This window comes from Brachionichthys hirsutus, chromosome 2 (genome assembly GCF_040956055.1).
Source record: "Brachionichthys hirsutus isolate HB-005 chromosome 2, CSIRO-AGI_Bhir_v1, whole genome shotgun sequence".
Classification (NCBI taxonomy): domain Eukaryota; kingdom Metazoa; phylum Chordata; class Actinopteri; order Lophiiformes; family Brachionichthyidae; genus Brachionichthys; species Brachionichthys hirsutus.
Window position 1 is genome coordinate 11,031,832 of NC_090898.1, and position 16,813 is coordinate 11,048,644.

At 44.0% G+C, this 16,813-nt stretch overlaps 1 protein-coding gene across 1 annotated transcript; it reads right to left on the minus strand.

The window, feature by feature from the left end:
• Positions 1-6,374: 6,374 nt before the first annotated feature.
• Positions 6,375-16,581, minus strand: LOC137908694 (EMILIN-3). Its single transcript, XM_068753118.1, has 6 exons — positions 16,397-16,581; positions 9,333-9,455; positions 8,558-8,877; positions 8,081-8,412; positions 7,632-7,982; positions 6,375-7,502 (listed from the first exon to the last, which is right to left on the minus strand). Exons 1-6 carry the CDS (start codon positions 16,579-16,581, stop codon positions 6,375-6,377), a joined length of 2,439 nt encoding a protein of 812 aa, XP_068609219.1.
• Positions 16,582-16,813: the final 232 nt, after the last annotated feature.

The window sequence follows — 16,813 nt, forward strand, 5'->3', positions numbered from 1 at the left end:
TGATCGTGTGTAGGATTATTTTTCCTTTTTTGTTTTTGTTTTAAGGTTGCTATGATTTAGTAGGTGACGTGACTGATAGATGCACTGAAGTCGATGTGTATTCGTGTGAGATTGTGAGGTTCAGGTCTGTGTAAGCCGGGGGGAGCTCTTTCCTTTCATTGAGACACTGATAGCTTTCAGGAAATGGAACAGGGGCCCCCGTCGCCCATGTGTATTATTCCGATGAACGGACATGTTGCAGGAGGCCATTTTGTGTGACAACCACAGGAAGAGAAAGACGCCAATGAGAAAAAGCAAGTGGTTACTTTCTTTGACTGAGCACCTCCTTTATACTAATTGATCATCAATGGTGCTAAACTTCCAGAGCTCCTTTTTAAGGGCGCCTCTCGACGTGCCCGTCCTGATAACAAAAGCAAGCAGGTGGATTATCCCTCTAGTTTTGGTTTCCAACCTGCATATATGAGGCATAGACACTTCGTTTTTTTGTTTTTGTTTGGTTTTTTACACTTGTGTATTTGTAGCCCTTTACATTATACTGGGGTCAAGCTAAATTGTACGTTCTGGTTAATTGCCACAAACCGAAGCACTTGTTTGCCTCATGGCCAGTCACTCAGGAGGTGCACAGTTAAAGTCGTGGGCAGTGGCCAGATTTGTTTAACGTTTTCTTTTCCGTGTGTGTTTGAGTGAAATGGCTGAATCCCTTCAGAGGTCTGAACATTCCCGATTTGGATTTCTAGGCTTTCGTTTTTCATTGTTTTCCAGCACTGAGTAAACAAATGTATATATATATGTGTGTGTATATATATATATATATATATATATATATACACTTCAACTTTACTGGCTTTGAACAACTTGCAGGTTCATTTCTAGTTCTTGACACTCAAATGTTATACTGTATATTAAAGTTCAATTATTTTTTTTGAATTGACAACTATAGATGGAGGTTTAGCAAAAGCCAAACGACTTCATTATGGGCCGTTTCTGATGAGGCCATCTGATTCTGGATGACTTAGTTTTTCTTGGAGTCTAGAAACCCACTAGAATGAGCAGGACCAGAATCAATAATGTGGGTTTTCTGGGACAGTTATGCAGAAATGGGGGGGGCAGATCAGACAGAGCTCTGCTGAATTTAATTTAAACACAGGAAATCTATTTTTTTCAGTTGGTGATAAGAGCATGCTGGCTATTTCCTTCTATATAATTCACGAGGCTTCATCATAATGTACCGTCGCCTGCTCCGATCCACTTGATGCCAGTTTCAATGAAGGGACCGTCCTCTGGAGCCTGATGACACTGGCAGCCTTAATGCTTAATTTATTGCAGTGTTGTTGTTTTTTCACTTAAGATTTGTTTTTGTAAGCAAAACTATTGACATTTAAAGTGTGTATTAAGAAAACTATCATTGTAAATATTGTGTGTAGTGTTTTAGAAACTCTATAAGGTCTTAAATCACTACCGATGCTACATGAAAGAACGAGGCTTGGGTGGGATCCGGCTGAGGGTTCATTCAGTGCCATCTGAGTGCGAGCGACGCTCACGCAACTCTCCGTTTAGTTTTTTGTGTTGTTTTTTCACTGCTTCCTGGCATAGCCTTTAAAAAAAAATGGAAATACACCTGTCCCACGAATAAAAATACAAGACTTCACTCTACTTAAGCAGCTGCAGCCGCTGAAGAAACTTGCATGGCGGATGGTGCATGTGGTGTCTCCTTGACAGTTGGAGTAATGATGTGTCAGAAGAAGAAGAAAAAAAAAGCTTACAATGCAATGAAACAGACACCCAAACCAGCAACACAACTTTTATGAAAAAAAGAGAAAGTATACAGCGCAATTTAAAATAATTACTCTGATTGTTAGGAGAGAAAACATCCTCGAATTGAAGCCATTTGTCAAAACTTGCCTGATGTCAGCCTAACATGGATCTGTTTGTGTATCAGCATATTATCTTTTTGGATTATTGAAATTTGTATGATGGAGATTTTGTTTTATACCATCATTGTTATTGTTAACGTACACCAATAAACTACAATGTGTAAATCCATATTTCCTCCTCACTGGACTGTGTTATGGTTTTGTTTCGTCTCTAAGCGGTCCAGCTGTTTTCTGTAGTCCATTGACTTTCAGCGCCAGAAAGCCGCTACCTCTGCGTAACCATTTTCTCAAACTGGTCTGTGGCTCTGTCTACATTGTTCTAAATAGTGGGGTTCTATTGGATACTATGGTAACTGTACAGATAATGAACATATGCACGGAGCCTGTAAAAAAAAAAGAAAAGCGAACAAGAGACCATCAGAGATTGCAGACCCTCGCCTCCAATATACTATTTGATCTTGTGAGACGGTAAACAGGGCTTCTGGATCGGAGGGGCCAAACCTGCGCTAGCTTGCTGCTCCGGAACAGGAAAAGATACAACTACAACTGTAACATATATGAAACTAGAATGAACTATGAGTGTGCACGCCAAATTTGAAGTCTCTAGCTCCAAAATTGAGGTCAGGATGGACTCCTGAAAAATGCAGATTTTAGAAAAAATTAGCTCTCAGATCCGGATTGTGATCCGGATCCGGCCGAAATTAGTCATGGTCATAGACCTTTAAGGAGTACTTATGTGGGATCTTTTTCAGATCCATACCGCCATATGTTTTGAAGAAATTAAGAAAAATGTCATAGTGCCCTATCTCGCAATGTTAAAGAATCCTTTAAAAAAATATAGAATCTGGATTCAGATCCGGATCAATGCCATTCTCGGGGAGGACCTAGCCACGGACAGAACCTTTCTTATGTAAAAATTTCAAATCGATTGGGTTACTCGTTTTTGAGTTGTGCGCGTAGACAGACAAAAAGACCCAATTGCAATACCCTCGCCTCCCCTTCGGCGAGGGTAAACAGTTTATGCTTCATTAAACCAGAATCAGAGCACAGACTAGTTAGAATGCAGTCACAGTGAGAGAGTCCTACTGGCAATATTGTGGTTTCATTTATCCTGTAAGAGGCGATGATCTATGGCAACTGTACTCACAGATACTCGCAATACTCACAGATGTTGATTGGGATTGAGGCTATTATAAAAGCCAATATTTATTCACCAAATATTGTGTGACACTTTTAAATATTCCACGATTTGAAACTCCTTAGCTATATTTACGTCTAGATTGAAAACCAAATTCCTGCTTGAGCTCTGCACCGGCGAGCAAGAATGTAGAGATGGAATCGCATCAAACTTTTCCTCGCCCACACAGAGGATTATTGTCTTGTGATTTGCAGTTACAAAAAAAGAAATCTTTGTGACAGACGCCCATGCTCATGTAGGCCTACATTTCTTTTAGTGTGTGTCACATCAAAAGCCTCAGACAAAGATGATGCCTGTTGGGATTCCGTAGCCCTGCCACCCATAGCAGAACGACCAGAATAGAATGAGATGCTTTGGGGAGAGGTCACTTTAAGATTCATTGAATCAGAGCAGCTCCCAGCCCTGTGGCATTTAGCACATTAACTGCACATCTCTGCTTGTTAACAGAAGTGACGGTTGATCATTTAATTATGCTCTCTAAAAAAGGAAATGTTAAGTGGCGGGGATGAAATATCTACACAATATCCAGCACTTATTTCCTTGGGGAAATGAACAAGATGAAGACAGTAAGTTATGCACTGCCATTGAGAGTATGGGGGGAAAACCCCATCAATTCAATCTCCTTGGAAAAAGCCGTCCTTCTGCGTAACAGCGGTGGACGTGTGTGTTGGAGGCTTGGCAGCGGAACAGACCCTGGCTGGAGTCGCCGCATCTTAATGGAGTCTGGGAAACAAGAGGCCCTGCTGTCCGCTAAGCTCCCAAACACAGCTACAAGGGCAGCTCTTGAGATCTGAAGAGCTGTTCCGGCAAGTGTGTAGAACACATGCCAACACACACACACGCATCTGTCATTAATCCATCCACACCTACGCCCTGGACCACTGTCACACTCTGAGCCTTTAAGTGGCCCAATACACCAGAGGCCCGTTGGCCTTCATATGCTGCTTGTATGTCTGTGCCCATGCCCAATGCACATCTGCAAGTACAAGCTGCATCAGGAAATAACTACCGCTAAATGTGTGACTTTCAGTGGTGCAGTTATATCTCATAATCTTTATTTGCACTTGCTCTATGCTTGTTTTTTTTTAAGCTTGTGGCTGCATGTAGAAACACACGGCACTGCGAAAGAACCAGTCACACCATTCAAAACTGGCTTATATTAATGTTAAACTATGCTGATGAGAATCAAAGAGCCTTTGGTCTTGCATCTGATTAAACCAGATGTTTGACTCTGGGAATAGAAATGCTTCATGGGAAGTTGAACATGCTGTACATATTTCTGTAGTGTCTCCTAAATGCACAAAAAACAAGAAGCATTCAGAGGAACAAAGAAGCCACTGTTCCCTCGTGTGGATGTCACATGACTTCAGAGTGTCGCCTTGGTATTATGCAACAGTTTTTCCATGTTCTAAGCTAAGGTATTAGCATTAACTATAGCCCTGTGCTTCCTTCTGCTATGTATGCTACGGTCACCAACAGGAGAGCTGCTTCCCAACCGATGACGGAGCATCCAGCTGCTTTCGTGTGTTTGGGGTCCGGGCTTGTCCTGCTTGCTCTGATGCAGCTAAAAGCAGATGAGAGAGGCCAGATAGTGCATGGAAAAGCCTGTTTCATATACCGACATCCCCCCCCCCGACACGGCTGTGCTGTTTTGTCTCAACGTCCATCCTTTCTTTGCTTCCCACCAAGAGACGCAATAAACTATTTCCTGATGCCATATAAGAGATCCGCTGAATGGGCATCGACTAATTTTCACGGTTCACTTCACTCTGCTCTATTCTTTATTGCTGAGTCCCCCCCCCCCCCCCCTTATCATCTGACTGCCTCATATGACCACAGTCTTGTGAGCTGCTGTGGGATGAATCTGATCAGTCAGGAGGAATTCACGCTGTTTCATTTCCAGTTTTCTTCTCAAGCACTACTTCTCATATTTATAAGTCACTGTATTAAAAATCAACTTAATTGTCTTCTTGCTGCAGTTGACCAGTGAAGAATTTCATTTCTATTCATATGTTTCTTCCAAACAGAAACAGTCCAAGCAGCAATGTGTTCGTTTTTGTGTTTGTTTTGTGGGTCATCAACAAATTATTTGGAAATTAAGCAGCATATCCAGTAAAGATATGTTTATTTTATTTAGTTGTTGTAATCTACTGATGTGTCCAGTTCTTTAAGAGGAGCAGGGATGGGATGTCCACACCGCAGCTGTAACAGGACGCAAGCTGCCTGAGAGCACTTTATCTCAATGGGATAATGCATTCCTTTTTTTTTGCTGCACCCCTTGCTCTGCCCTTGAAGTTTAACACAGCCGTTCTTGTGAATGCAAACAAATGACTTCTCTTTCCAACTTGAAGCCTTTGATTGATTTAGCTTGAAATTAACAATGCGATTGCCTTTTTTTTCCCTTCACATTTGTTGTTTGTATTTGTCAAAAAAGAAAGAAAGAAATGGTAAGAGAGTTTAGATGCAACATTGTGAGATTGCTCACATATCTCCTTACAAGGTTGATTTAACTTAGGTTGTAGTGAATTTGTTAGAATGTAGTTTAAAAAAAAGTGTATTATTATTATTTATTTTTTTACACATACGCATACATACTGTCTACATTTTATTTATAAAAAAAACACCCACTGCCACCCTGAATGTTTGAGATTTTATTTCTTTCCATCGACCACGCCAAGAGAAGCGTTGTCACTGCCCTCTGATGATGACTTTCAGAACTTCCCTCCAACATGTAGCAATGCAGTAGGAAATAATAAAAACAGGTGTCAAAACTCAAACGCACATAATTCTCAAACATGTGAAAAACAGAAGTTTACAACAAATGTAAATAGCACCAAGATGACTTACAGTATTTTTTTATTCAAACAACATAAAAAAAAAAAATCAAACAGACAAGTGTCCACACAAAGGATGTCAAGTGTGCTTGTCAGTGGAAACCCGTAGCAGCGTATTATTAGTCCCATATAATCCACTTTGTTTCGTTATAGTGTCTCTAATAAAAACAGTTTAACATCAGAGCAATGCAGTCACTTTAAGTTAAAAAGAAAATTAAGGTAAAATGTGAAACCAAAACAATCATGATCAGAAAAAAAATGCCATGTAGAATAAAATCTCAAGGGAAAATATTGCCCCACTAAACAATCATAATCTCTGTATCCTGTGCCTCACTTCACTAGAGGCATCGGCGAAGGGAGCTTATGAGAAATGACTGGTTTAGGTCATCTGCAGCAAAACATAGTAAAGAAGCTGAGGAAGCCCCTTCAGCTATATGAAAAGTCTGTTTTCACTCTGTAGCTCAAATGCTACTGGTCTCCTTTTTGATTCACGCCTTCCTTGCCCGTAGAGTTCTTAGCCTCTCCTTTCAGATGGGTGGCCAGGGAGCCATTCAACTGAGCCAGATATGAGTCCGAGTGTCTCTCCAGCTCTGCCCGGATCCTCTCCAGTTGCTCTGCCAGCTCCCCCAGGCTGCTGCACTGGCCCTCTACGCGGCTCACCCTGCTATCAACATCCTTCACCTCCTTCTGCACTTCCATTGCTGTGCTCCTGCAGCCCTGCAGCTCCCCGGACAGCCGTCTCTTCAAGGCCACTAGCTCCTCCTTCAGCAGGGCCAACCGCCTCTCCCCAGCCCCTAGGAGGGAGGTTTGATGGCCCACCAGTTTAGTGATTCCATGTACCTGGTTCACCAGTTGGTGCTCTCTCTGCTGCCAAGTGTCATTAGAATGACCCACTTCACTGGCAATAAAGTTGATAGACTCTTTCAAACCTTTTAGGGTGCGGTTAACGGAGTTGATGTTGATCTTTAGCAGAGTGATTTCTCCTTGGACGTTGCCTTCCATGTCCTCTTGGGCAATATGGAAGAGCATGCTCTGCAGGGTGCTGTTTAGGTGGTGCAACTGGTCAGAATGGGAGTCCAGGCGGTTGGACATTTTCCTCTGCATCCCCTCACAGTGTTCATCTTCTTCAGCGACGCGGACGCCTGATGCCGATGGGGTTGAGGGAGAGCAGGAGGAGGTGCAGAGAAGCTCCAGATCTATTAACTGTTTTTGAATACCATCCAGGTCTCCTTCCACTCTCCTCCTCACAGAATCAATCTCTGTCTCCAGTGCCGGGACCACCTGACCTTCCAGGAGAGCCGGGGCAGTGGCGTTACTCAGCTCCTCCACAGCCACAAACACTCTCTCCTCCAAGGTCTTCAGCTTGTCCTCCAGCATTGTCTTGAAGCCATCCAGACCACCAGGGAGCGCTGCTACCCCGTCATGCCCGCCCTCTGTGGCATTGAGGCGGCTTTCGATATCCAGCAGGCGGGTCTCAATAAGTGTTTCCACGTGGAAGCTCTGGTCAGTCAGGGCGGTCTGGAGCTGTCGCTGAGATTCTGTTAAACCTTTAACGGACTCCTCCAGCAGCAGCACACGCCGAGAAAGACTGTTCACCTGCAATAAATACATATTAGGTGCATTGCTTTACCTGGGGAATACAGTGTCTTTTATAACTCCTATTTAAAAAAAACAGAAGTATTTGATGAGCGTGCCAATCATATTCCAACCACATCCATGTCATACCTGTCCGCAGCAGCTCTCGGTGAGCGTAAGGCCCTGGAGCTGAGCCTGCAAAGTGCCCAATTCCTGCCTGATCCCAGTCTCTTTTCCATCCAGGGACTGCTGCATCTGCTCCTGACCATCAACGTGATCCCTGTGGCACTGCCTCTGCACCGCTCCAATCTTTGTGTCACAGTGGCTCTCCAGAGTGGTCGCACGGCGCTCAAAGCCGTCCAGGATCTCGGCTCTCACTCCAGCCAGCTTCACGTCCAGGATCTCGTCCAGATAAGCGGTGGAACTGGGACCAGGGACGGGCCTGCCTCGAGCTCCTTCCAGCAGCTTCCTCAGCTGTCCGTCATGGCCCAACACCATCCCCTGAGGTTACACATCGGTGGGAATAAGAACAAGATTACCAATCCGTCTGGTACTGGTGATGTAACAACTGAGTTTTGTACAATGCTCGTGGCTCTTGCCTGTATTTCCTCTATCATGTGAGCTTTGGCACGTAGCTCATCCCTCACTTCTGTCACTCTCCCTGACAAGTCTCCAAAACCAGCAAAGCCTCCTTCGACTTCCAGTCCACCAGGAGTCCCGTCTGGGATCACCTCAAATCCCACCGAGTCGGACACACGAGGAGGGTTAGACATCATGGACACCAGGATTTTGCTGGTGTCTTCTCGGAGGGATGTGCGCAGTCGCTCCTCGAGGCCAGCCACCACGCCATTTAGCGCGTCCAGGCCCTGGGTGAGATGACGCAGGCCCTCTTCCATACGATCCAAACGTTCTCCAGTCACTCCTGAAATCCCTGATTCCAGTATTTCCAAGGATGAAACAGAATAAGAGATATTTATTAACATTTTGCATTAATAATTTTGTTGGCGAATTCTGCAACATTAGGGAAGTTTGAAAGGAGATATAGAAAATGTATGTATGTATGTATATGTACTAACCATAGTTTGGTCTTCCATTCCCGGCAGGCAGCTGTCCCGTGGGTATTATTCTGTGGTCAGGCACGCCAGGGGGAGGTTTGCCAGGCTGCAGCTGACCTTCTCCTGGTCTCTGTTCCACAGGGTGTCTAGGGCCATGGGGGAAACCCTTTACCCCCGGGCGATGGGGTAAACCTGCACCCTTGAAAGGTATCATGGCATCAGGGAGGATCGTGGGTACATCATAGCAGTTTTCTCCAGAGTAACCGGGGCAACATCTCCACTCCAGCTCAGTCACCGTCTTGTAGCCCACTTTATACTTTGGCTTGTAAAATGTCCGGTACCTGAAGGAAACATGACAGTAAACTCTTGTCAGCTGAATTATTGTCCTGTGCTTATATATATATATAAAAAATATCACATTGTATCCTGAGTATTGTGGACATGCAGATATGCAGCCTCTAATCTGCAGGGTCTTAAATTTAGACTTGAATTTGCATTGTTTTACATTGATTATTATTGTATTACATTTATAATTCCATAAAGTTAGTTGTCTATCTAGCCATGCATACACACCTGTAACACACATGCACCCCCCCCCCCCCCCCACACACACACACAAACACAGGACTGAATAAACACTTTTGCTTTCAAGCATTGGCTGCAGACGGCTGGCTGGGCTGAAGCCTTGCCTAAATAGAACACAAGAGGGCAGCATTCTCACACTCTATTTTGCTGAATGATGCATTTGAGATTGAAGTTTTCTAACATTAATTTATTCCACTTTCACATCACTTACATGACAACAGGACACTTCTGACCCCAGATGCACTTGGTGGTGTACTCGGCCTTCACAAAGGTCGACACTCCGTCTTGCATGGTGCACGTGACGTTCTTCTGGACCACATAGGCACAGTGGTTTCTGTGTGGACAGCAGGGTGGCATTAGTGTTAAACAAATATATCAACACCACGATTAAAATAACTGGTTGCAAACTTCAATGATTCTAACGTTAATCACCGTAACACTTATGTCTGGAGTGCGTCTGCTTTGTTTGCTCTTAAGCTGCGTATAAGATGATATTTAATCATTTCCATTTTGCATCTTTGTGCGGAATCCTTTCACCAGATGTTACAAGCTTCGAAACGGATTTTGTCGAAGAGCTTTATATTGAATTTTGATTAATTATTGTGAGCGATGTTTCCATGTTTAACTTTATTAACCACAGATTTATGGATACCTGTTTCCTTTTTCTTTAAAAAATTATAATTTGGTAACTTCTCTCCCCACTCAAAGCACATTTTGTTTTGCCATGAAATGGTGTCGAGGCTGTTTCCACTTCTGAAAGTGGTCAGATCCAGTATGTCTGGACCCACAGGTTGTAAGTTCATTTTTCTATTTTGAACAGATGTTGCATCATACTGGAGCTGGACCCTCACTCTCCTTTTGCTGCATTGCCATTGCAACTACAGCAACTCCTAAATGTTTCCCTGGCCCCTGTGCAACACAGGAAATGATGATCTGTGCTCTTTGGGCTCACATGAGAGGCATTTCTTACATTCAGAGGGGAGCATTTAGCAACACATGCTGCACTTAATGTTGCTCCGCAGCTGTTTCAGGACAAATAGAAGTGTTTGCAGGGCCAGGGCGGGACCCGGGGGCCGTGAAGGGACTGCATGACCAGTTAACGGGTTAAGAGAGTCAACAGGCGTTACAGTCTGTCAGAATCTATGAGAAACTACTGCAGTGGTGCTGCGGTCTCCAAAATACTGACTGTGTTGGCAGCGTTTGTGTGTGTGTGTGTGTGTGTGTGTCCGCATGACACATGTTCAAAAAATGTTTTTTGGGGGGGACAAGAGTGGGAATGACGGAGCTTCATTCATACCAGCCTGACAGCATGCTGTCAAATCAAGTGTTGTTAAGGACGTGGTGGTTGTGACCTGAACCGACAATGTATCAGATTGATTTGAGGCTTATGAAATCAAGACTCTAACAGCTGGTGATAACGTTGGTCACACTGTACGCCTCAGAAGATACAGAAAGGCCAAAGAAATAATGGATTTCCTGATGTTTCTTGAACATGAGCATTTTCACATAGAGTCATATTCACATGCTGATGGTTTCCAGCATGAGGAATGATGAATTACACTGTTAACTTTTTTAGTAGTAAGTGGTTTCTTCGTATTTATTAACTGTGTCATTCAGCTTGGTGACTTTTTTGTGTATTTGGAAAACTAAAACCACTTCAGGATTTTTTTTTTTTTTTTTGAAAGCAGACGTAAAGCAATGTGCATAAATCTGTGTTTTATACGGTACAGCGAGAGTGCGACCCCTCTCACGTTGCACCCAGGGGTGATCAGTGGTGAGTAAAGTGGCAATGTTCTCTGATTTGCTTGTCAAGCGCACATCTGGGGGGAGTCAATGACCTTCACACTCTGACACGGCGACTGAGAAATACAGGATCCAGATGCACAATGTGGTGTTAAAAAAAAAAAAAAAACCTCAACAACTTTCTCTTGGAATCCCTCTTTCTGCCGCTCTTTGGCTGTTGGGTCTGTGAGTGATATTTTAGCCTTACTCTTTAAAATACTGGGGGGGGGGGGGGGGGGGCTGCAGTGTCGACTAGATTACACACCGCAGGTTACCACCGTGTAAAAGCAGACGTGGAAGGATGAATATTAACTTTAGAGATAGTGTACGTGCGTGTGTGTGCGTGTGTGTGTGTGTGTGTGTGTGTGTGAGAGAGAGAGAGCCATGCATGTGTGTGTTTTATGCACATATTAAAACTCTTCATAGCACACAGCTCTGCAGAAGAAGGGCTATATAAACCAGAAACATGAGCCTGCGGTGCTTCAGTGGACGTATGTGTGAAGTCTTTCAGTGTTTGGAGTCGTCTTTTAGGCTTCGTCCAGCTGGTAGCTGTTGGTGACCACGTTCATTTCACACTTTTGTCTGTGTTTGGAGGAAGAGCACTCCAGAGGAGAAAGCACTAATCTTGAAAGAAGGACGGATTTTTAATCAGTATGATCAGAGGAGACGCAGAGCGAGGGGCTCTGTGGGCTATTTTGGCACCTCATCGCTCAGCCAATGTGGCACAAGGTGACTGGATTCAAAAGATACAAATGCTTTGTGGTGTTTCTTTTAGCACACTGACAGATGGGAAGGGTTCAGTTGGACAGTGACCCTATGACGTGCCAGAGAGTAGAAGTCATTCAGATCAAAACAACTTTATATATACACAAATAAAGATAGCATTAGGACACATCAAACAGAACTCACTCACTTTACGTTACTTCCACCAGCTGTCGTTTCAGCGTGAAAATGACACCTGGAGTTCATCCGGTCAGAGCTGTTTACTCTTCATCACTGACAAATCTGTTGCTGATCTCAGCTCATCATTACTATCCCCCCCCACCCCAAGCGTCAAGGATCCATCAGGGGCATTTCCTGTTTGACTTTGCTTCACCTCCATTCGTAAATGTGAGAATGTGACAACGGGGGGGTTAATTACCAGCGAACCGTGTTTTATTCCGTTAGCTAGCTCGACGAGGTCGTGAGAGATAATGCTAACATTCTCATGATGACATTAAATGTGTAGAAAGTATATTTTCCATGTGCACTGCGTTAGCATTGGAATCTGTTAAATCACTTTGTAAACAGCAAGAAAACGGCAAAATTTAGAATTGATATGACCCGGCAATGAACTGCCCAACCCAATCAATTTCTCCATCCCTAAATGATATCAATTCTTCTCCTCCTTTCACTATGATTGCAAAGTGCCAGATTTGTTCTTCTCTTTCTCTCTCCTAACACTCATCCTATACTTATAAGTCCAAAATATTGTCACTTGCGTGGTACCATTTTTGACTTCTAGTCTGGTCCCACTGTAAATATTTCCAGTATAGTATTACAATTCCTAAATCACTTCACAGCCTCCCAGGGGGGATAGCAGATTTCCCATCTCAGATTATCTTGTGGAACGTTTTTGGCAAATATTATTGCTGCCAGGCCTCCACCCTCTGCTGGGCCCAGAACAACTAAACTTTCAATTCTCCTTTTTCTCACAATGTTCCTGCCCCCCCTTTTCCCCCCTGCAAAACCTACAAACTGTAAGTAATTCTGCTTACTTATCTAAGCATGCCAGCCCTGCTCCAGCCTCTGTTCGGATTTAGTTTTCCCCTCTCTATTTAGGTTTTCCTTGCAGCCCCTCTGCGTTGGCTCATCATCTCTCTGACATCTCTGACTTGCTAACGACCCACTTTTCCTTCCAGTGCCTCTGTTGTTTTGACACTGTGGCATTAAAGGGGCTCCCCTTCCACATTGCTGGCCACTCTCTCACCTGCAGAGTTCCTGACTTGTTGAACCCAGACCACTGCTATATAGCCTCTGACAGATTTACGACTGGTGCATGCCAGATAGAAAACCCAGCAATCTTAATAGGGCCTTTAACGACTGTCTTTGGGCTTCCAGCTCTCCTTCAGGGCCCATCGCTTTTTGCTTTACACTTGAAATGAAACTTATTTCTATCCAACTGGCAGGTCTTGAAGGCCCACTGGTGTGGGGCTGATTGATGCTACTCTGGTGGCTTCTGATTGGGGCTGAAGGAAAGTTGTGATGCTCCCAGCTCCAGGACCAAATAGAAATACTGTCATCGTTCACCGCCAGCTTCAGTTATCATAGCCCAAAGACAGGACATTAGTTTTACACATGCTACTTTACCACATGTGCCGTGATTTGTACTACAGCAATAAAACCATGTAGATGTGGGAAGTGTTCATAACTTTTACATTCGCACTCTCAAAATCTGACAGCTCCGTCTGCCAATAGGTCATACCTTCTTTATGTTGTTTTGCTCTGCTGTAATGCTCTCAGTAAGAGGTTTATACACACAGTAGTGGAAAAAACACTTTGAGTCAGGCATTTCCCAAAGCACTTAATCTTCTTGCAGTAACAACGACTCTCTGTTTCTTCGGATGAAAATGGAATTTAAAATGAATTTTTTTAGATTTCTTAGGCTTACTATTCTGTCTGCCCTTGAAAATGCAATTAAGAGCAATGATTTCTGGGAGACGGTACCTCGCCAACACCAAGAAGAAACGCTAAAGACACTCGATAGAGTATCTTCAAGAATGAATGAAACACTTTTGGTATTCAGAATTTGTTTGAGGGTTACTTGTATGCTATTAAAATAAATGATCCACATTTTTAAGGAGACAGTCCTGTAGTTTTTACTCTGCTTCAGCTCTACAGACTTTGGCTCAGCCATTTCTGATGATGCAACATCAGCCCGGTCTCACTATATAAACTAGCAGCAGGACCTGAGCGTAAAACTTGAATTGCAATGACGTGAGAGCTGATGTCTGATTTAGGTCATGTTAAATTCGGCATGCATCCATTGTCACTTCCTCATGCTTTGTAAGGTCACAGAGAGGCTGTGGCCTATCACAGCTGGCATTAAGCGAGAGGTGGGACCTGTGGCAGGTCGTAGTTCATCATAGGGCCGACGCATATGAAGACAAAACAGGATTCACACTGACATTCACCCCAACAGACAAGTCGGATTCGGATGTTTGACCCCTATGGTCTATTTTTTCGAGTTGTGGGAGGAAACCGCAGAGGGAACGGACACAGACATGCGGAGAACATTGAGACTCCACAAAAGAAGGCTGACTTGAAACCCAGAGGTACCACCTCCACCCTGCATGAGACAAAAATGTTTATTTTTCACTTTACATATTGGACAGCTGCTACTGGGCCCAGCTGAGCAGAGGCGGGTTGCCTTCAGTGAGTTGCCAAATCAGAATCCAGATGTTCACAAACAGTGTCTGTAACTCCAGCTATAGACAGTCGTACTGCCACCTATATGTTTGGAGCTACTGTCTATAAGAACTCATTGTTTTGTGGATGAAAGATGACCAGTCCACATTGGTTGTGCAGTAAATGAGATTAATATCTGTTCCTAGGGTGCTCGGGAATTCACTAACCAGGATCTGTGACCCATTGCAGGAGACGGGCTTCACTCTTGTCCTCCTGGACACGCAACCCATAACCTTTAACCTATACCAAAAACACCGACCTTTACCCTCTGATTCCTGTCTCACATATCATCTGATACGTTTCCAGTCTGATCATTGGAGGCACGTGGCTGCTACTGTGTTCCCGTCTGATTTATTACATCATAGCAGCATGTAATAACCCACCCGGCTAGCGATGCTTGATGGGTGCTAATCTTATTTTAGTTTTTTTTTGTTTTTCCGCTTTGTGTTTCAAACGTTGCACGTGAGAAAGATAATACAACTTTTCTATTATTTGCTCTTGGAGATGACGTTTAGATGAAAGTGAAAGCACATGACAAACATCCTTCACACACACACACACACACACACCTACACACACAGACGTGTGTTATTTTCAAGTCTCTATTTCCACTGAGCGGTCTGACAGGCCGACAACAACTCAGCTCATATATCTGTGGCGGTGGTCCGAAACAGACACACCCCCTGGGCCCCCTGCGGCCAAGGTGGGTCAGCAGTTCAGGCATTAACAATGTAGCTGGAACCAGACATGTGTGGGAATATTACCAGCAACACATAACTAATGGCCATCTGTCATTAAGACCAAGTTGAAATGCATTAAGATCTCAATTCATTCGGTGTCTTCTCTAAATTCAGACAGTATCTAGTTGTTTTCACCTTTTTTTTTATCAACACTTTATAATCCAAAGGAATGTCTGGGCTAATCCGGCGTCTGAGTTGTATGCAAATGAAGGGCATAGATAAATAAGTCATGTGGTTAATATGTGAGTGAGTAATTGTTGAAGGTACCTTTGAGAGCTGCGCTGTATGGCATTAATAAACGCACATATTGTTTGTGCCTTCCAGTAATTACCACACCATAAATGAACGGAACCACGTGGCAAAGTGCTGATTTGGAATGCAGGAGAGGAATGGATGGCGTTTATATTCTTAGGAGATAAAACTGGAGACTGAATGTGTGTGAAGGAGCCCGTTCCCTGGAGGCGGAGGTGCACGTTGGAGGAGGCTGGCTGTCCGATCAGCTGAGTTGGGTTGCAGTTTAATCGAGGCAGCAGGCAGCTGTGGAAGTGTCCAAAAACATAACTCTGAGAGGAAGCCAAGCAAATGAGATGGGGAAAGGAAGGAAAACCCAAAGGGAGGCCGTATCATCCACCTCAAAGCGTTGTGGCTTTCAAATGACCAGCATGCAGAGTGCTCTAGTTCTCTGAGGTCCTGATGATGTCATTCCAGTATTTACACACGTCCCTGATGAAAAAAAAGGCAAAGCCAAATCTTCTTCCAGATAGAGGAAATCAACTCTCATTAGCTACTTCAGTGTGAACCTGGTTTAGCGGGCTGTGGCGTTGGCTTAGTGCTGACTGTTGTTGAAGCATTCCCGTTTGGTAGCGCCCCTCCCATCACATGCACACATGAACGAACACAGTGGCTGCAAAGGATCAAGACCGCTCACCAGCTCTGCAACTCCTTTGCTACGATAATAAAGATGCCTTTGCTTTCACATCAGGTTGTTGTTCTATATATATATGGTTTATCTCCAGCTGCCGATGCTTTTAGGTGTGAACCACAGAAAAAGGGGGATGATGCTGAGCAAGAGAGAAACTGAGAGTCAATTCAAGAGTCTCTTACCAAGCCCATGTCCTAAGTAAAACCATATTTTTTGCAACTTCCTGTTGATATTTCATTCTCAGGGGACCACGGAGCGACTCGGGTCGTGCTCGCGAGCACTTGAAGTGTGAGGAATGAATTTAAAAGTCGATATTTACCGGCATGAGAAGGGAAATAAAACGAGCATCGAAGCCTGTGACTTGTCAAAATGCCATATACTTACTTGTGGCGGGTCATTGGCTTGTTTGGTGAAGGGTGAGGGTTGAGTCCAGCCTTGTACAGGTTAAATCTGTTTCCATAGAAAGAATTGGCATGACCTCCGTAGAAAGTTCCTTTGCTGTTCACCACAGATAGCAACACTCCCAAGATCCAGAACTGTGCAAACAGTTGACACAACTTGCTCCTCATTGTTAGTTCTATTTTGCTTGAAGTCTCTAAATGTTCAATTCATTCCAGTGTGCAGCTGGCTGATGAAGAAGACTAGTTGAAGGCTTTTTCGGAGTGGTGTGTTGAGGTCCTCCGGCTCGCGTGCAGTCTCGTCTTCCTCAGTGGGCCCTGAAGGAGACGTGGAGCACAAACAGCTGTAGCAGCAGCAGCATCTCGTCCAGTCCACTTTCAGTCTGCACACCGGCAGTCTGAG